Source organism: Lissotriton helveticus, chromosome 7 (genome assembly GCF_964261635.1).
Source record: "Lissotriton helveticus chromosome 7, aLisHel1.1, whole genome shotgun sequence".
NCBI lineage: Eukaryota > Metazoa > Chordata > Amphibia > Caudata > Salamandridae > Lissotriton > Lissotriton helveticus.
Window position 1 is genome coordinate 1,307,245,002 of NC_136068.1, and position 21,109 is coordinate 1,307,266,110.

At 44.3% G+C, this 21,109-nt stretch overlaps 1 protein-coding gene across 4 annotated transcripts in view; it reads right to left on the reverse strand.

The window, feature by feature from the left end:
- The window catches only part of RHBDF2 (rhomboid 5 homolog 2), a 443,538-nt gene that overhangs the window by 13,124 nt on the left and 409,305 nt on the right, over positions 1-21,109 (reverse strand). For all 4 annotated transcript variants that reach the window (XM_078654596.1, XM_078654599.1, XM_078654598.1 and 1 more), the window contains exons 13-17: positions 17,936-18,039; positions 16,988-17,051; positions 16,335-16,429; positions 11,502-11,577; positions 3,651-3,751 (exon numbers count right to left, since the gene is read on the reverse strand). In XM_078654596.1, coding sequence (XP_078510722.1) covers positions 3,651-3,751; positions 11,502-11,577; positions 16,335-16,429; positions 16,988-17,051; positions 17,936-18,039 — 440 coding nt within the window. The remainder of the gene's footprint in view (positions 1-3,650; positions 3,752-11,501; positions 11,578-16,334; positions 16,430-16,987; positions 17,052-17,935; positions 18,040-21,109) is intronic.

The window sequence follows — 21,109 nt, forward strand, 5'->3', positions numbered from 1 at the left end:
CCCTCATATTCTCACTGTAAAACCAAAGGAAATTGGTACCACTGTTTGGGGGACAGGTGTCCCATGAAACCATTTAAAATTGTGCAAATACCCTCTCGTGGATTAGTGTCCAAACAGGAAACACTGCTCACTTTTTGGTTGCAACATACTGCCCATAGGACTATGACAAGTAATGATCACATCATTATTCACACCATCAAGCAAGCCTCCTTAGACACTAAAACACAGTGAGCTATCTACCAAACTCTGTAGCCCAGTTCTTGGATAAAATTTTTAAAAAGTGTCCCAATTTTGTTGAGCTATCATTTAGAGTGGCATGGATTATTGAGGGAGAGACAAAGAAGATTGTAACTCTGCAGCTAGCCAAGGTTCAAGCCTCAGTGTTCGGGTTAGTAGACTGGAACACCATGTTTGACCTTATCGACCAGGATATCCTACCTCAGATATTTTGAATGAGCTGGGTCAGATTCTTCTTGGCAAACAGAATATTATAGTTCCCCACGATATTATTAGCATTGTGTGGAAGGCCACAGAGCTTCCCAGTTCCATTGTAATATTAACACAGATTATCCATCCAGCCCTTACACTCCCTCCTCTACTCCCCACACAAACTCTTGGTAGGTTGGTAGGTAGGAGATGGAACTCCTTGGCCAACCTGTAAGACTAACATGGATACCCTCAGCCACATGGGCATCAGACACTCTCCTTTGTTTTCTTCTTGCAGACACCAACCTGCCTTAATCACCCAATTATATTCGGACCATTCACACTCCTTCTGAAATGATCCATCTAGGTCTGACGAAGCGAGACAAATCGATGAATCACTTCATGCTGGGTAGCGGTATGAGGAGGCGCTTATTGCATTCATTGCCTTGATTATGCGGTCAGTCCTCTGTCCTCCAACTACCCTTCCATCTGACTAACACCCAAATTATCCCATTGGTGCTCCATTCCCCTTGCTATTCGTCCACATGGACCCAAATACTATTTTTTCCTCTGTGAACCAGTTACTGGTTTTCCCTCTTGAATTAATCATGAAATAAGAGTAGAAGAGTTATCATCATGCCCACCCTTAAGGTATTGCATTTTTTATCAATAGCTTCAAGGATTACCCTTACATAATTTGGGAAGAATTAACATCAATGTTGGCCCTGCAGCTTTCTGCAGGGTCGCCCCCAAACCTTTTGCCTTCCTCCTCCCCTTTTTACTGAATCTGCTTTTGCTGGCTCCTGAACACTCAGCACTTTAACCTCTTCCATGCGTCGGACAGCCTCTGGCCATCCGACGTCACGGTGGGCATGTGTGTCCCGTCCGTCCGATCTGCGCATGCGTGGAATTCGCCCACACCACGGCGGAATGTGCACCGCGGTGAAGCGGTTAACACTGCCAACCAGTGCTAAAGTGTGTGTGCTCTGTACTCTAAACCTTGTAACATTGGCTTATCCACAATTGGCACATTTAATTTACTGATAAGTCCCTAGTAAAGTGCACTGTATGTGCCCAGGTCCTGTATATTAAATGCTACTGGTGGGCCTGAAGCACTGATTGTGCCACCCACTTCAGTAGCCCTTTAAACAAGGCTCAGGCCTGCCACTGAAGAGTCTCTCATAGGTTAACATTGGATTGCCTTAAAACATCTTTTAAGCGTAATTTCCAATTGGGAAAAGATAGAGATGTGGGTGGTGAAATCAGATTTTAAATTGTAAGTCTGAAAATAGCACTTTTAGAAAGTTGGCATTTCTTTACTTTAACCATTCTGTGGCTGTCTCTGAATACACTTCTGGGTTCAATGGCAGCTAGGCTAGGTGTATTCCCTCTAGACAGTCACACAATGCAAGCTGGGTGTGACATTTGCATCCTGATGGCCCATCACCAAGCTGATGGGTTTTCCTGAGGTAGATTGGGAGGGATGAGCCGACACTTGCACCCAAATAGGGCTGTGCCTGTCACCACACAAAGAGTTGCATACCCCCCTGTTGTAAGTCTGGAGCCCAGGCAAACAAGGCAGGGACCTTGTGATCTTCAAAGGCCTCTTTGATGTCTACCCCACTCCAAAGGCATATTTGGGTATTAATACCACCAAATCAGAATTTTGCTGAAACCAAGGACATTCTGCTTGGAAGAAGAGCTGCTTTGCTTTAGGCGGGTCTGCCACTTTGCACACTGCTCTGCTGTGTTGGCCTGACGCTTCTTGCCTGGGAGCTAGAGGAACTGGACCTGGTGTCTACATCTTTAAACCCAAGATTCTCCAAGGGCTTGTTGGCTTGCCTCCTGTTCTCTGAAGTCTCTGGGTCTCAAAATACTTCTTGCAAGCTGTGTTGGTGTTGCTGGACTTTGCCATCTGTGAGTTCTACCCTTGCCTGAGGTACCCTTTTCTAGTTCTTGGCCTCAGAAGTCAGTTCTGCAGCTTTTTTCTTCAAAACTCGACACATTGACCCCTTTGCGCCGATCAAAACTGACACAGTGCCCTCCACTGCAGTGCCAATTCGATGACGATGCAGGTCCGGACTGCGAGGTTTGAGGACGACACAGTGCCAATCTGAAGAGGTCGCTGTGAGGCTCAACTTCAATGTGATGCCGATTCTTCGACACCGACTGCAAGGCTCGACTCTGACGCATCGACATTATGACATGAATCGCAACTGATGCAGAGAGTCCTCAATGCTGACTCTTGCCCTGCACAAAGTACTGTTTCAGCGGGCCCTGCATGGGTACAGTAGCAGGCCTGCCCTCCATCGCAGTGAGCCTGAACTATGGATTTACCCCAGTCTAGCGCAACCTCAAGTAACCTTTTAGCGATATTGACTTCTAAGCACTGTTTCTGAATTTAATATAAAAAAAATATATATTTTGAGTTCTACTTATTGGATTTTTTTGTCGTTTTGGTCCTATTTTACTCAGATAAATATTCTCTATTTTCCTAAACTGGTACGGAGTCTTTTGTGATGTTTTCACTATGTTACTTAATTAAAGTGTTGCAGAAGTACTTTACTCATTGCCTCTTAAGTTAAGCCTGACAGCTCGGTGCCAAGCTACCAGAGGTTGAGCACAGGTTAATTTAGGTTGTATATCAGACTTTCCCTGACTAGGATTGTGGCTCCTGCTTGGACAAGGTGCATACTGTGCCAACCAGAAACCTCAATTTGTAACAATCACTCTGTCACAAGCATGTTGATGTTGGAAGGTTTAGATGTAATACAAATATTATTGGATCAAATGTTTAGTCTTCAGCGAGTAATCTTTCAGTTAGGTAATTCAGATCTGAAAGGCTCAAGCCTCAGACAGCAGAGCTCCATACTAGGTTACAGATCTAACAGATGCAGGTCGCCAGACACTCATTACTCTTTGGAATACACAGATCGAACATGAGGAAGCTCCCAGACAACCTATCTCTTCAAACATCACTTCTATCTCTCTAAATGGACAACCAGCATTCCCATACATTACACACTTCACATATGAAATCTGATAGTTTATATTCTACACATTCCCCCTCTATGTGGGAATGAATAATGATAGGAGCCAGAGACGAACCAGCGTTGTACTATGAAAAGGTCTGTACAAGCATTTTTCTGGCCAACTATTCCTTCTCTCCTGAAGCGCCACTCCTATTTGCCATCTAGAACTGCAGACTATGATAAGCCACATACCCTGCATGCAGAAATAGTGACAACCAGAGACGGTAGAACTGGTCCGGGATTTCTGGATTGAGGAATGGTAGCAGGCCGCAGACTTCATCCAGGCAGTGAACCTGCACGGCACAAGAATACAATGGGTTAAATGGATCACTGGACCTCTGGTAGAGGGTAGATTTGCCACTGAAAGCAAAGCATCTACAACAGTTAGAATAATAATTGGCAAGAATCTGCAATACACATTAATGTTCTGACTGATGCAAGTCCTTCATGATTATCATCTACAAGAATACGATGAGAGAATAAGATAGACAATTACATATGCAATAATACTAACGACAAACTGTGCACAAAAAACATGTGAATATTAAAGTCTGTCTGTAGAGAGTTGCTATATCAGCTACACAGACTTGTGTTGCGTATCTGAGCCTTATTTTGACATCAGCTGATGGTTTGACCTCCTCATTGTTTTTCAATCCCTGAAGTGTTCCAGCATAAAGAACAACTGTAGTAGGTAAAGGGCTCACAAGAGATTGCAGAAGCGATCAGTACAACTTCTACAGGCCTCAGTGTAACAACCGTAAAAGTGTAAACAGTTGCATGAACATTTTAATGAAAGTTACAAGCGCATCCCTGTGTTGTTTTACAAATACAACACTGGTAATGGTTCTACCAGCCATGGGTAGTCACTACAGTCTTTGAATAGAAAGGAAATGTGTCACCCCACCCTTGTTTGACTTTTTTCTAACCTGTGTATTCTCTCAGTGTTCTTGACAATCTTTGATTCCACTGAGGCGCTCTATGGTTTTTAGAGTTCCGTCATACATCATAAGGTAGTGGTGGCCAGTGTGCACAGCCAAAGTATATCTCCACCCATAGATGTTGGTGCCAACCGCCCCATAACCAGGCTATGGGGAGACACATGGTTCGTATCAGCTGAAAGTGTAATCAGAAGCACAGGCCTTATTACCTGCATCACTGGGAGAGGTTTCACCCAAACCTTCTCATATAAAATCAGTTCACAGGTCATAACTGGGGTACTTTTCCTTCCTTGTGTACACAGTGCTGGTTATTGCCCAGGCCTGTGGTAAGCATGTAGTGCTGGTTACCATCAACAACAGCCTAGACTATGATGCAATGCAGAACATGGTGGTTACTTGAGTAAGGTTTCCTGCGATTGTAGTTGCAACTAAACACTTCAAAGCTGGTTCACATTTGTTTGGATTCAGTCCACAAAACACATGCAGACCTAGATCAGTTTGATAGCCTGTGAAGATATACACCCAGACTTGCCTGGATTTATGTCACCCACACTCGATGTGACTGGCTTGTGTGTGAGCTCAAACCCCATTCTGTGGACATTTGTAGCTTCACCCATTCTGCTGCGCTAAAGCCTTTAGTTGGGTGGGGTTGTGTTTTTTGTTTTTACTCTGGCACCATAATCGATTGGCTCAGTGTTCCTCCTACAGCTCCAATTGTGGATAATCCCTGGTGCCCTAGGGTCACAAAAGTGTATTTGTGTACTTCAGGTGAAGTTCTACAGCCAGAGTAGAAGGACGTGATTAAGATCAAGACTCAAGTTTTTTTTCTCCTAGACCTGGCAACTGTCTAGAACTCTAGAGGAGTCTCTGCTGGTTTTACATGAGAAGAGGAGCGGACCTCTTCCCAGGAAGACATGAAGCAATACCCGGAGGACTTAAGCCTATGAGGAGGTCATTGTAAAGCAACACAGAAAATGTGACATCCCAATAGACCAGAAATGAACTGCAGACATCAGCTTTGCAAAAGGTCGAAGATCTGTTGGTGACACTCCAGGATTTTAAGTGTGGTGAGTCTGCATTACACTAATACAAATAGCACATAACTTCCAGCCCAAGAGAAGCAAGGGGTGTCATTACCTTTCACTCTGACCTCAAAGCAGGTGCCCTAAATGCAGAACCATTGGAACGGTTGCGCTATTCCTTACAGTTCGTGGCCTATCGCAGTAGAAACACAAGATTGGTAAATCCCATTCCATCAGTGCCTACTGAAAGCTGATGGGTCACTTGTATCTCATGGGCACGTCCGCTACTTCAAATTTCAACTGCAACCAGCAATTCATGAGATACGGGGACCTGAGGTTTTGCACCCAAGGTGGTGCTAGCTTGTTTTCAGTACTTTGGAAATTTGGACTTTTGAAACCGGTTCAGGAGTAACACCTTGAACTGTGTCCTGCGCCTACCGCCCCACCACTGTTACACACCACCAGAACACAGTGACTTCAGAGTAATCATTTTAGCTCCCTACGTCCTTCATTTCACATTTGTAGGATTTATAGTTCACTTTTGATTGGCAAGTTAGTGGGTGTTCACATTTTAAATTTTGTGGTGAATTATATTTTTGGCATCTTTTCGGCTAACCCCGCATACATCCACTAAGTTAACAGTCTTTGGACTTCTTATGAGGCTTAACACTACACATTTGGTTTTTTCCATATATGTTTTTAATTGTTTTTAAATTTCTCTTACATATTAGTCATCAGCCTCTTGTGACATGGATGAGACTTACATCTTTGACATGTGTAAACAAACAATTCTTACGTTATTTTTGCAAAGTTGTTTGAGCACCTGCGAGTGACAAATATGAAACTTTATGAAATAACAAAACCTCGTGTAAATCCGGGGGGGCAGAGCACTGCAGATGGGTTTGAGTCGGCCAGCAGAGAAAGCCTGCTAGATATGGGTGTAATGTACGAGGTAAGTGTGTTGCCGCACTTCACTTGTTTGAAAGGACTTTATATGCGTCATTAGCCACGCAGGCAGTCTATTCCAGTAAAAGGCTTCTCCAGCGGCCGAGCAAGGGACCCAGACGGTTACCTACGCTTATGCGATAAGTCCCACTCTGCGCTATTGGAGAAGTGATGTTGGAGTGTGGTCATCAGCCTGGTAACAATGGGGGATTTATGTTTGCGCCGGGGCTTGTTGCAAGCCGTCTATGGGCGTAAAATCGTGTCATCATTGGTTTGGGCTTTAAAGCGAATGAGTAGTTCCTCCCATTCCAGTGACATTCAAAGGCCTCTGCCTTCCTCACGTCTGAGCAGTGTGCTCTTGGATTCAGCCCAGGAGACAGTCGAGAGATGACCCTTCGGTGCTCTGAGGAGAAGGGCACAATGGCTTTCTATTGTTGGGTTATGAAGCGCATAGCAAATGTCTGATTTGAATCTAGGAAGCAATGGTTTTGTGTTTCTCAGACACTTGAACAGGTCTAGAGCACAGACCTCTCTGCTGCGTAAGTTATTCAGTCCAGATAGCTGGCTCATCTGGTCTGTTTTGCAGCCTAGAAGCATTTTAAGTTACCTGGGACAGTCCCAGAACGTGTTACATGTCTGCATTTAGTTGGGGGCTTCTGTTTGTTAATGATCTCTGGAGTTTGGTACGCTTTCAGATGTATGCAGAATTTGATGAGTTTGAACCTGGCTTTTTGGGTACAGCGACAGGGTGTGCTAGTATTCGGTCCCATTCATTGTTATTGAACTACATGCCCATCTCGGTCTCCCATTTATCATGCAGTGTGTCAAGAGGCCACACAGTGTAAGATTTGAGTGCTTTTGTCAATCATTGTATGAGATGTTGGCTCATGGTGTGTACCGTTTACATCATCTCGAGTGTAGGCGGCTTGTCATCTATGATTAGCCAGCAACCTAGCAATGTGTAGGTTAGTACAGTGCTTTGAGGGTCAGTAAGTGCCTCTACCTTATGTTTCCAGGCCAAGGCCAGCAAGTGCCACTATTCCTCCTATGTTGGACAGACTTTGAAGGGGAATGGTCGGGACGTATAGGAGCATTCGAACCGTAGGAATTAAGAGTCTATGGTAACTTAGATGAATGACCTGTATTAGTCCAGGGAATGGACAGGCAGCATGACCCACCGGGTGGAAAGTCTGGATCACCCTGGTCATTGAACATCACACTAGCATTGTTGCAGTATCATCTGGAAAAGCAAAGCCAAAGGAGTTGGGGGGTAAGAAATTGGACTTACATTTTGGCACCCCCCAAGCCGTCCATGTCAATGGGCCATCTCTTCTTAGCAAGCACCATTCTCCATTGGACATTGTTACAAATCAATTTCCTTCCCAGAGTGTCTACTGAGCGGAAAAACTTTGCAAGCTGGTGTAGGGGCGGGTTGGCAAAGTAGCAAAGAAAGCGAGGGAGCATTATCATCTTAGAAAGGGCAGTTCTGCCCATCACAGATAGCGCCAACATCCTCTGGAACAAGCCCTGGCTCCTAAGAACTGCAATGGTGTGTTTGGTCGTCATGGTAAATGGGTATACTCGGATATCTCAAAGTGTGATGTCAGTGGAGGGTGCTACCTTCCGAGTCCAATTTGGTCTCCAAGTCTGTGTAGATTAAGGGAAAAAGGCAAGATTTCTGGCAGTTTACACGGAGATCCGAAACTTTACGAAAGGCCTCTGCAATTGCTGCATGGTTCTGTGTGACATTCTTTAGGTACAGTAGCATGGTGTATTCATAGAGCAAGACAAAGTGTGTTCTATCTCCCAGCAGTATATCCCATGTTCATTCCCCAAGGTTCAGGTAAATGGTTATATGGTGAGGACAAAAAGAAGTGGCAAGAATGGACAGCCCTCCTTGGTGCCCCGACCAATGGGTATAGGATAAAAAAATGTAGTGTGCCCGACATGGGCCCATGCGGAGGGGTATGCGTAAAGTAGCTGAGTATTTTTCAGCATGTAGTTGCCCAGTCCTATCCATGAAGCAATTCAAAGAGGTAATCCAAACTAAGAGAATCAGACGCCTGTTCCATTTAAAAAACTAGACATGCTGATCTTGATAGGCATGTGGTGCAAATTCCATGACACGGAATTGGGGCTGAATGTTCAAGGCTGTGCTCCATCTGGTACGAAGCTGTTCTGGCATGTGTGAACAAGCTGGAAATATAGAGAGAGCAATCTTTCCGCTAGAATCTTGCTCAGGATCTTGTAATCCATGTTAAGGATTACAAGCAGCCAGCAAAACCCTTCCTAGAGGCTTCCCTGCCTGGCTTGATGAAAGACCTGTAGGGCCTTGCGTCGTCATGACCCATAGGTCGAATGCCTCTGTCCGCGCAGACAGTTCTCTATATAAGGCGAGGACACTTTAACATGGCTCATTTTCAAATCTTTAAGTAAGGTATGGGGTCTCCACAGTTCAGGGCCAACTGGCATCATAGTCCATTGTGGTGGCCTAAGGTGTTGCCAGCACTGGCCCACATACACATGAGTGTGTTTTTCAGAGTTCCACAGGTAGCTTGTGATTGTTAAGGAAGATGACGATGACCTTGACTCTACAGCTGTGAGGCCCAGGGAATGCTGAGGGCAACCAGGAGCCGGATACAAGCTGTCCCACGAAGGATGTCGAGAGCTGGTGTCTGACGGGAGCACCAACAAGCCTTGGCAAGGGAAACCCACACAGAAGGTCAAAGAAGATCACAGTTCGGACCAGCAAGCTCCAGGAGACTCACCAAAGCAAGGGGAGTCAGGGAAAGTCTGGAGCAATCAGGGGAACCCAAGAAAAGCAAAGTTGACCCTCAAGTGGACTCACAGGCCAGATTCACAGGAGTCGCGAGAGGACCTCGAGCACTTTCACCAAACAGCAGTACACGGAACACTCGGTGCGAGGGGGCCGAAGTTCTGGTAGGAAATGGTGCCAGAGGTTGCGGCTACACGGAGTCCAATGCTCGGAAAATGCCAAAAAGCATATGCAACTGAAAATGAGTGCAGTGCACAGGGGTACGGGAATTGCAACCCCCACGAGGGATTATGTCCTCAAACTTGGTGAGAGGGCAGCTTGGACCTCGAGGGACGTAGAAACTCACCTCCTGAATTGCTGGAGCCTTCGGAGTCCGCAGGAACTCAGGAGCAGCAGACTGGTCAGTCGCGATGTGGTGCCTGCGAATGCAGGAGAGTGACTCCTTCAACCCAAGGCAGATAGCTTCAGTTGTCCTTGATGCTCCACAGATCCTGATCGGAGCCTGTATTGTGCATGGGCACAGACGATGCTTTGGAAGGAGTGGGAGACGAAGTCGGGCCCAAACGAAGTCCAGCAAAGTCTAGAGTGTCCAGATGGTCACAGTTCAGTGGTTTCTAGTTCAGAATCTTGTTTACATCGAATCTAGAATCCTTTTGTACCCACGGGAGAGGGTTGGACAGATTCAGGGGACCCTCCCAGGGGAGGGTCTGGACAGTGGTGAGGTTACTCCCATTTCCCTTGTCAAGTTTTGCACCAGAGCAGGAGCCAACGGCTCCCAGGACTGGTTTGAACTGGACTATGCACAGGGACACCAAATGTGCCCTTCATGCAGACTTTCGGTCATTGGCAAGCACACCCACTTAGCCCTAATACACTAAATCCTGTCTGGGAGGTGGTCACACCTCCCTGCGACAGGATGGCAATGTTTCCACCTTCCTCTGCTCGAGCTTGGCTCTGCAGCAGGGGGGCAGAAATGTTTCTCTGGCCGGCAGCAACCATTTTGTGCTACCCGGAACTAGAAAGGCTGGTACCGGGAACAACAGGGACCCAACAAAGCTTGCTTCTGAGGGTTGGAATCACACCTCCCAGCATGGTTACCAGTGTGGGGGTATGATTCCAACATGTTTGACAATAGGGTTTGTTTCAGCCGTTTTAGAGTTGGTCATCAGGCGGTCACATTATGCCACTCTATATGTCGTAAATGGCTGCTTCACTAACAACCCGGGAGAATGGACTACGTAGGCTGCAGGGGTGTCCTGCTCATGCAGTGGCACCCTCTCACTTAGAACCAAGCACCCTGCCTTCAGGAATGTTGAGGCCTGCTATAGGGGTGACCTATAGGTTTTAAGTGTAATGACCCTTAGATATAGTAAATCTATATTTTAAGTAAGTGGTGCATTACCAACTTACACAGACTGCAATAGCAAGCCTGTAGTTCCATTTTGCATGGCCTCTCATGGGTGGCATAATACATGCTTCAGCCCATGGGAGGCCTCTGGGGTACCTATGCCCTGGGTACATGGGCACCATATACTAGGGACTGACAAAGGTACCCCAGTATCAAATCTGGAGTGTCCCTGAGTACATAACATAACAATGTAGGGATTACCCGGATCCCAGTCAGACTAGTCAAAAACAGTATCACATTTAGCAAAAAGTGGGGGTAACCATAAGAAGCAGATCTTACTTTTCTACAATCACATTGTTTAAAACATGCAACTATTTATCAAAATGGTGTAGGCCTCTACCAAGTGATTTTCCTAGAAAAGCAACTGCAGTAATTAGCTAACCTATCTCTTCCATCTATGATGTCAGCTCCATGGTTATGGAATGTTTCTGTTTGGTGTATTTCCCTGGAAGCTGTGGAGAAGAACGGTCAATAAACTAAGTGCTCTTACACTTACCAGCTTCTGTGTAATCAATTCAGCAACGTTTCTTAATAAGCTATGTAACTTAATTTCGTTTAATTTCCTTTGGCATATTTCCAAATCATATTCATATTCATACAAGCAGACTCTGTTAATTTAAGAACAGTTACATTTTTCCAGCCTGTCAAGTGTGTGAATTAATTAGTGAATTAAAATGAGTCCCTGCCATAGCAGGAAAGCTATAAAGGGAAGGATCCTTTTCGTACAAACTGTCTCACTCACCAAGTCGGCTTAGGAGGAAAATAGGCTGTGTAAGGCACCAAAGCGAGTAACAGAAGGAACGTGGCACAGCGAGATGCGAAGTCATCAAGCACATGAAATATTTTAGGCATGGTAAGGAAAGGGCTTGTGTCACCCACCCATTAATCTCATAAAGGAAACACAAGAATGCAAGTGTCCAAGAAGAATCCATTGTCCACCTTCCAATAGCCCACCTGTGAGCAGAGTGTTGCCTCCTCGTGGAAGTAGCCCTGCATGAAGTCGCAGTATTCCCTCGTCGAGATCTCACAACTAGAGTAGGATGTGGGAGAGAAGGAGAAGGAGGGGAGAAAGAGAAAGACAGACAGAAAGGGAGTCAGGGTGAGAGAGGGGGAGGAAGAAAGACATCCCAGTTATTTAACAGCTCATGCTCCACCTCAGCCCCAATACATGGACACCCCTTAAACACCTGGCCTTGCGCACCTAATTAAGAACCATTCTAAGAACTCATTTAAAACACATTTTGTATTTAGAGTAATAAAGTATCCTTCCAAGTAGAAAGAATGTTAGTATACAATCTCAAAATTACATCACTAATGAGTGAACTGTAACAAAAGGCAACACAAACAGGGAATACTCCTCACACATTGACGCACAGAAGTGGAGTGGGGATCACCTAAACATCAGAGAAGAAAGGAATGGAAACACACGGTGGAAGGGCTAGACATATAAATGCATGAAACGAAAACAACCTCTGACCCCCTAGTAAGAATGCTGAGCCAAAGCGCCCTATATGTAGAAAGTCAACCTAACGTAGATGTATTTTCAAATTTTTGTAATATCATTCCTTCAAAGTGATACCATATAGTTCAAACCATTTCTCTACATATCTATGGGAAGCATGTTCTTGGTGCCTTGGACTTTTCACTTTCCCATTAGGTTCCTGGTCCAAAGACAAATCTCCACCATCTTATGACTTCAGCATGCAGAAGACAACATTACCTAATGCTAAGATGGAGGTCTCCCTCAAGAGCTTGATTGTCTTTGTTACTAAGCCCACACTCCTAGAAGTCACCCAAGAAGACGGGTCCAGCCGGGATTATCCTAAAGTCAAAGGATGATTCGCTAGGATTCACTTGGACGTGTTAAGCCACTCTTAGCATCCCAACACAGAAAGGGGAAGGTCTCCATTTAAATTGCCTGTCTAGTCATTTATCCGCCACAAGCCTCTGGTATGCTAGTTCTTCTCATAACACTTTTATAAAAGCTTGTGTCAGAAAGAGCAAGAAACGCGAGTCGGGCCTGGAAGCAGAGTGTAGTAGTGTAGAGAAGCCGGTTGAACTGGGTGAATTCGGAGTACTATCTTCTCTCCAAAGGCGTGGAACCCTCTGCATAAACCCCATTTATTTGCAACTAACAAAGATTATTGATGTGTAACGAGACTGCCTGTTTCTCACACTTCTGCTTAAACCTACAGTTCTAAAGATCGTTTTGATTCTTTATGATGCAGGAAGTTCAGAAACACATGCATATGTAATGAGCTAAAATAGATGTGATGCACACTGTGTTTTTGTTTGGTTGTTGTGATGATTAATGTGATACATGTATTGTGACTGAAGTATAAAAATTGAATTGTGAAGCAGCTCAGAGACCTAGTACATTATCACAAGTAGGCAGTAAAATATAGATTCCTGACCAAACCATGGTTTTCACAGGGATTGGAATTTTAAGTAATGCAGAGAATATCGCATCCCATAATTATTCCTTCCATTTTAAACAGGTTAATTTTGGCAAATTAAGCCATCTGAAATTTGCCGGGGGAAAAAAACAATAATTAATTACGAAGACATGCCAAATGCTTGCAGTAGGCACCAAATACAAAAGTTATACTCAATTCAGAGTTCCAACTCTGACTAGTAAGTATTTACTGGACTTAGCAAATGCTTCACACCATGATGATGGTATTTGCCAGATCTGGAAGATACTGCATGCCCCTCTGCGCCTCTTTTGATCAAGCTCTAATAAATATTCCAAAGCAATGCTTTCCAAACATTTTAGAAATATGACCAATTATTAGAATGACAAACGTTTGTGACCCACCTAGTTTTAATGGACATGGGGTAGGTGTTTTTTTATGTAACTAAAGCATTCTGTGGTACTGCATTGTCATTTACAGATTACACGATTTTCAATTAAATGGGCACTAACTCTGCACAGGCATACCATTTTGATGATAAAACAATATTGAATACAAATGATAATGTGTGTAAATCAGGTTTGATTCACATTTGGCATTGGCCAAGTAAAGCGTCTTGATTTGTTTTGGTCCCATTAAAATATTTATTTCAATCACTGAATTACAAGAAGTTTGCTTCATTTTTGCTTTTCTAACTGCTGAATGTGTACTGTTCATTTACAGGCATTTACATTTTGTTGTGTGTAACAAACAAATAATATCCTACTGCCTTTCCTTTCACACTCCCTGTACCCCAGCAAGATTGTCATATAATTCACTCCACTTTTCTTTCTTTGACTGCACAAAGAGAGGAGTTTGTACACACCAATATCCATGTTGAGAAGAATAAGCAGCAATATGTCAGAAGATCTAGCCTAACATTTGACCTCTTTCTTTGAAGTTCAGAAAATGTGGCACGATAAATACAGAATTAAAAGACATCTTTATTATTGCTTGGAGTTTCGTGACCCACCAAAAATAGGCTCGCAACGAGCCACAGTGCGGGAAACACGGTTCTCAAAACTTTAATTCACTGTACACTATACATTTTTTTTTATTGCACAGAAAAGGAAATTTCAATTGACACAGCTTCCAGCCTACAACCCCTCCGGGCCGGCCGCGTCACCGATATTAACATCAAATCTACATCATACGGTACACAGCCTGGTGGCCGACAACCCGGGGGTCCGGGGGCGTGAATAGAATCCCGTGTTGTCCTCATCTACTATAGTACCTGCTGGTAGGCAGCGTCCAATATTCCTGTGCGTTTTTCACTTTTCTCCCTCTAGAACAACCCTGTAACTCCCCTGTTGCACTACCCACCCCTTGCACGTACCCTTAGCCTCACAAAATTTCCCTGCCTTAGACCACTTAACCCGCGTCTGCATTAGCCCGACCCACACCCGACCCCCCTCTCTAATGGTATCCTTAATGCCGATGGCAAGGGGGTCCCGAAGGAATCCTGGTTCGTCTCCTAGGTGTTAATGCAGCATCCAGGGGTGCCTACGTGTGGTGTATGGACCTCCCAGTGAATCCCCTCCGGCGCACCTCCCCCTCAGTTCTCCCCCCTCTACCCTCACTTCTCCCATCCCTGGTATTGCACTCCGACCCGTTCCCGTCATCCCACATTTGCGCCAATGTTCTGGGTTATGTCGTGTATGGGTCCTGCCACCACCCCGCGGGAAACGCTGTCTGGGGAGCTCGCGTCCTCGGGTTGCTGTCCCTGCAAATAGGTCTTGTATAATGTCCAGAAGTTTTTCGGGCGACTTTTTGGGGGTAGTAGTTCACTGTACGTCTCCGTCTGTGTGCTACAGTACAGCATGTCTCGTGCCCATCTGGCCTTAGTAGGCAGAGGGCCTCGCATGTACACTATACATAATTAGATTTCCATGTGCTTACTCACTAGAGTATAATGTGCAGGTCTGCAATTAATCTAAGTGTTTACATTATTGGCTGTCTAGTCTAGTGTACCTATGCTCTGATTCTCACAACTACACTAGCTAACATCTACCGCTTTGTAAAGATACCTTACTTACTATCCAGATGGAGAAAGGAAATAAAAACCTCAGGCCACCTGGCCACAGGCCAGTCATAAACTTAGCCCATTATAAATGAGAATGTTCATAAGAACTGACAGGGAGGAAGAAAATTGGTCTTGGACATAATGAGTTTAGCATTGATCCTCTTTTTTTACTCTGTGGGAGCTGCTATATGAGGTCAAGTCTACAGATGACCTAGGCTAAATCTGCCCCCTCTGGCAGCAGGAGTTATTTCGTTAGTAAATCTACTGCCAAACATCGAGGTTCAGTGTTGGAGAGAAGATAATGAACTTCAGATTGGCTCTGCCTTATGCAGTCGATCAATATGAGGACCTCTGCTGGCCCTACCACACTCGATGATAGTTGCATTAAAGATGGTGGACTCTATGGGTCACTCCACCGAAAGCAGCAAAAGCTGCCTCGGAGGACACTTTTATAAGCATTTGCAAATACCAACCCAATAAACTAAGAGTTGCTTTAGAGATGCAGAATCTACAGCTGACCTCGCCTTTTGTAGTGGGAGCATCTTCAATGATAATTCTCATTAAGGACAACATTGGGTTAACCACACCCTATGCTAAGTGAGCAACACAGGAGATAGTGAATGTAGAGTGGACTTAGATATCTCCCCTTAAAGAGCAACAGGAACTGCATTAGTGATAGTAATTCCTACCACACCCATGGAATGGGAGTTATTTAACTCAAGATATGTTCTAGAGCACGGATACTCAAAGTACGGCCTGGGGGCACTTGCATCCCTCTTGACCTTTACATGCGGCTCCCTGGTGAACAGTAGCGTGAGCTGCCGTTTACTTACTGAGCACGTTTAAAAAAAGGTACATAAACCAGCAAGTATTTATTTGCAAGTTAAATGAAGTAACGTCTGTGGTGTCCTGCATCACTTAACTTTAGTTAACCTACAAATAAATGCTTGCCCGTTTTATCTAACATGTTTTTAGACAACCTTACACAATCCCTGGCCCACCAGGACCCCCTACCGCCACAGTGCGGCCCTCTGTCTCACCACAGACCATACTTTGTGGCCCCTAGGCAAACGTTTATGACTACCCCTGTTCTAAAGGTTACTTGTCCTTATAGTGTGCAAGCTGCTTTAGATGTAGAGATCAGGATGACCCTTACCATTAACCCTTTTCTGAGCACCAATTTTGCACCACTAGATCAGAGCATCAGTGCTATCATCAGCAAGAAGACCATGTAGTCCACTTAGGGAAGTGGAGGAGGGCATTTGAAAAAAGGTCATCTTTCACAACATGAACCCATTTTCAGTTTCTCACCTTCCCTTGGTTCCGATACAGCACGGCCGCCCCGTGATGTCACAGTCCATGTGACTCAAACCAGTGAGGTTTTTTTTTGGCTCATAAGTGCAAATCTGGAGAAGAGGAAAGGGAGTAAAAAAAAAATCAAAAATAGAGAGATTTTAAATTGGACTAGCTAGCCGTGACCTGCCGATATGTTCCTGATTTGTTGCGACGGGTACAGCGTTGGTACTGGAGGTGAAGCTTTAATTTGGTGATGCAGGACATTCCATTGGGCTGAGGTGGAGGCTTCAGTTACGGTACAACAGATCTATTAGCCTGTTTGGAGGAAATAGGAATAATTTCTGACAATGGAGATCCTTTGTAATGATGATAAGGTGGAGGCACAGCTGCTGGTCATGCAAGGATTGTGCTGAAAGTTTGGCTAGCATAGGGCAGCTTCAGCGAAATGGCAATCTCATCTCTTAGAAAGCAGGTATGAACGGGGCCGTCAGCCATTTCAGACTGGTAGCTTCAGTGAAGGGGGAGTACAAGATCCCATCAGAGTGAAGATGGCTCATGGAAAGGTGGCTTTAGGAGGTGCATTTTACTCTAGGAAATGGTGCTACATGTTAAGTGGCAAAATGTATGATGCAAAGAGATATCCCTGGTTCCACTGATTTCAATCTTACCGGCCACTTGGTGATGTCATCTTCCCAGACATGTGGGGCAATGGAGGCCGGCTCCTCGCACGTCCTGAAAGTGAAAGATATGGTCAATAATAAATGAGAACACAATGTCAGGTTTCCTATATACACCCGCTCCTGGGCTTTAACAGCTGATCTGAGAATCTCCTACCGAGAATTGCTCCTAAGTGCTGAACTCCTTTCTACCCTTTAACTGCCCAATTCATCTTGTATCTCCTCCAGCTCCTGGAATTGAGCTTTTTTGTTTCTTACTGTAGCCTAACCTCACAAAGGCCTTCATTCTTTCGCATACCCATTACACCTTATTCCACTTGTACCCTAATCCTTTCAATATACACCCATCCACCATTTCTCCACATTCCACAAGGGCTCTGTTCTGTTATTATAAATAGTCCTGCATACCTTATCCCTTAAATCTGACTCCACCATGCCACCATCCTCCATATAGCTAGAAATGCCTTGGAATCCTTAATCTACAACTGCCCAACCTTATTTGCCGAAGCCCTGCAACTTCCTCCGCTTCCCTCTCCCCCACAATTGTGCCAGCTCATCAGTCATTTATGCTATAAATTCCTCCGGTCTCCGCCTTTTCCCTTTTTAATTTGTATGCCTCTCATACCTCACCCACTCATATTGTTTACTACACACTTCCCTCATATTTTTATCTACTCCGTTGGTTCACTATGTCCTCTACTTCAGACACTACAAATACCACCAAACTTCCCCTATAATGGTTCTCCTCCCCTCCAGACCTTTTATATTGTCCTCTTTCCTATTTACCACGGATGCCCAACCCTGGAATGTCCTTTACCCTTGCCCATAACCTGTGCCACACATCCCAACCCAAAAAACACAAGGTCTTTGAAGAATAGAGAGGATTCGTCTTTTGACAATCTGCATCTCTGGTGAAAGGGTATATATCAGGTGGCTCACCGGGGGTCTTGGTGGCACACTGCTCCAGACGTCCGTCTATCTGTTGTCGATTCCCTGAGTGGAGCATTAAACTCCGGCCACTTTACGAAGGTTGCCAAGGTCTCCTGCGGAGGAGAGAAGTAGAGGTTCATCTCACAAGCATTTCCCACTATTCCCAAATGTAACGTGCTGTGCTCTGCTCAACTCACTCTCACTCCCAATAGAAACTTCCCAATAAACAGCTGTTCATCCTGTCTTCACCACGAAGACCGGATCCAAGTATGTGTGGGAAGGTACTCGAAGGCAAAAACTTTTGCTGAATAGATAGACTGGTTTCCACCAGACCACAGCCAGTACTGTTTAAAGCACAACACCATGAATTTGTTAGAATCCACTGGGCCAAAGAAAGCAGCTGTCTCTCTGAGACCTTCTGGGGAATGTGCTAGCACTGTTCTATTATGCTGGATGTGTAGCCCATCTGCTTATATCCTGTAATGAAGAGCCACAGGAAAAGAAACCTCCAAACCCACAGATCTGAAACCAAGAAACCTGAATCAAATATTCTATGTCAAAGGGGTTTGATTGGGTTTGTTGCTGTTTTCTGGGAAGAGGTAAAGTGTTAGGCACTCTCTCTACAACATCCCCTTTATTTATTATATTGAGCTTAAGCGTGCTATCAACAGCTGATATGCCAGCAGGTTGTCGTCAAAAGAAAAAACTACACTACCTAAGATGCACAGCATCAGGACCAGAAATTTACAGAACAGGAGTGCATTAGACTCCTGCCCAATGACCCGATGGTTAACAGTGAGATGGCAAGGCAGTCCAGAGGAAAGACGTTATCACTTGAAACACACTGTCCCCACAGCATGTTTGACTGAAACACAGAATCTGCAGAAAGCCTGTGAGTTTGAGAGCAAGCAAAGCACTAGAAGTGTTAACAGGAATAAGCTTCGATCAGATTAGCTCTGATTTACTGACTGTCCAATAATCACACAGAGGTCCTTGAAGTATTTTCTTTGCTTGTCAGGAAATTAACACAAGGATTGTTTAGCCTCTGAAAGGTGACTCAACTTCTGGAGTCTACATACCCATCAAAGAGTCATAGTGTTGACGTGTTGAATCCTGTGGGTTCTAGCTTCAGGCAGCCCCAGGCAAATGTCATCCCATAACCCAGGCAAGACAGAAAACAAACTCTAATCCTTTGTTTAAAAAAAAAAAAAAAAAAAAAAAGAAACTAATCCTCATTGCTTTTGACCAAAAAGAATAAAGCACAAGATTTCCAGGGAAGAAAGAGTTGGACAAAATGAACGAACCAGACCACGTGGACCCAAACCTCAAACAAAAGGTTGCTATTTAACGAAATGCCTAGCTTTTAAACTGGTCATGTCACAGAAGGCATGGAAACCAATCTGGGTAAGTTAGAGCTTGCTGTCACAACCAAACACCAGATCCCGCATCTTCTGCTTATTAAGTTTTAATAAAAACTGACTTTATCAAGTGTTTGCTGCAGACCACGTGTTCAGTTCTGGATATGACAATGGGCCAATTAATCTGCAGCAGGGCTGTGTATGTGTTAGAATAGTGTTCAAAGGTGCAATGTTTCACCTCCCAAACATCCTTTATCAGGGGCAGCACACAGAATGATACACCATCTCTAACTTGTACAAAATGTGGCAGTATTTTTGGTCAAATCCCTACAAAACTATGACCAGGTCTCATAGTAAAGGCACATTGTATGTTGACTATCGGTGACACAAAGCATTTAGATTTATGATAGAAGCGCTATGCTTAAGGAACAAACAGCGGGTGGCATGGTCTTCTCAGTGACGCAGATCTCAGGAACTCTGTGACTTGGACTAGTTGAGGCATTTTATCAATTCTGTGTTTTAAATAGGAGCTTCATGCAACTTATATCTGGCATTAGGCATTTTAGGATTACAGCAGAAGTGTACACAAGCATCTCGTTTCCTGTCTAGCAGGACATGTTAGTATATAGTATTTCTAATGCGTTTGAAGGGAGGGCTCTTTGCAAAATAAAGACCATCTCACCATCATACATGGGACAGAGCTAGGATATCACATACTAAGAAATAAATATAAAGTAAAACAGGTATATAACCAGCACAGCACATAAATATGGGGACAATACACAAGCAGCCAGATTCACAAACCTAGAGGGGACCGCAAGTTCAGCAGAAAACAAAGTAACAAAATAAAAAAAGCAGTCACAATATCAAAAATAAATGGAAGCAAAAACAAGCAGCACAAGTATCTGAAACGAATTTCATCAACAGCCTAGACGTGATATATGCAGCCGACACATCAGAACAATTAGGTCGATAAAAGCACAGCATCTGTAATATGAGAAACAAATTAAAGAAAATGCAAGCAGCTACAATAGTTGAAAAAAATCAGAGAAACAGCCATCTTAGTTTGGTTATGATTGCTTAGACGGCACAGGATGAAAGTAATTCAAATCAAACAAATGGATGGAGGGAGAAGCAGAGGTTCATTCAGCTTCCAAGCGATAATTATCAATCAGAAAGAAAGAGAATGAACCACAAAGGTCTCAATACCAGATTCTCAGGAATATTGTATCGGACACTCTCAACCACATGTTCACACTCTGTGGTGTATATTATCTCTGCGTAGTGTGGTTTGGTGGTTAGTGTCATCATAGGGTCTGTCACGACGTCCCGTTCTCCAAATGACATCATAACCTCCACCAAGAGGGAAACTGTCTGGATGTTGGCAGTGGTAAGTGGATTAAAATTATCTCCTGTAGGTGAATCTTTATTAAGGGAAAGGAATAGGATAGGTATAAAGTGATGTAAAGTTGGTGTAAAGTGGATGAGTCGCTGATCCATGACACCTAGTGGTCAGATCAACATGTTTGGGCCTGGGAAAGCCCTTGCAGGTCTATGGCCTTCGTTGGGACCAGAAGTGTGGAGGCCTTACACTTTAGTGCTTTCCAGGGTTGTTTAGATGGGTGCACTCAGTCACTCGTCTTCATGAATGAGCACACTTTGCGCCAGATGGAACGTGGTTATATGCACCGTCTTTGGCCAATAACTCAAACAGATATTTTTTTAATTACATCATGGCATGGAGGAGTTTTTGGACATGAGTTGTCAGCCTTTGGCTTAGAACAGTCCTTCACAGTGCTGCTGCATGTCTCACTCCATCCGAATA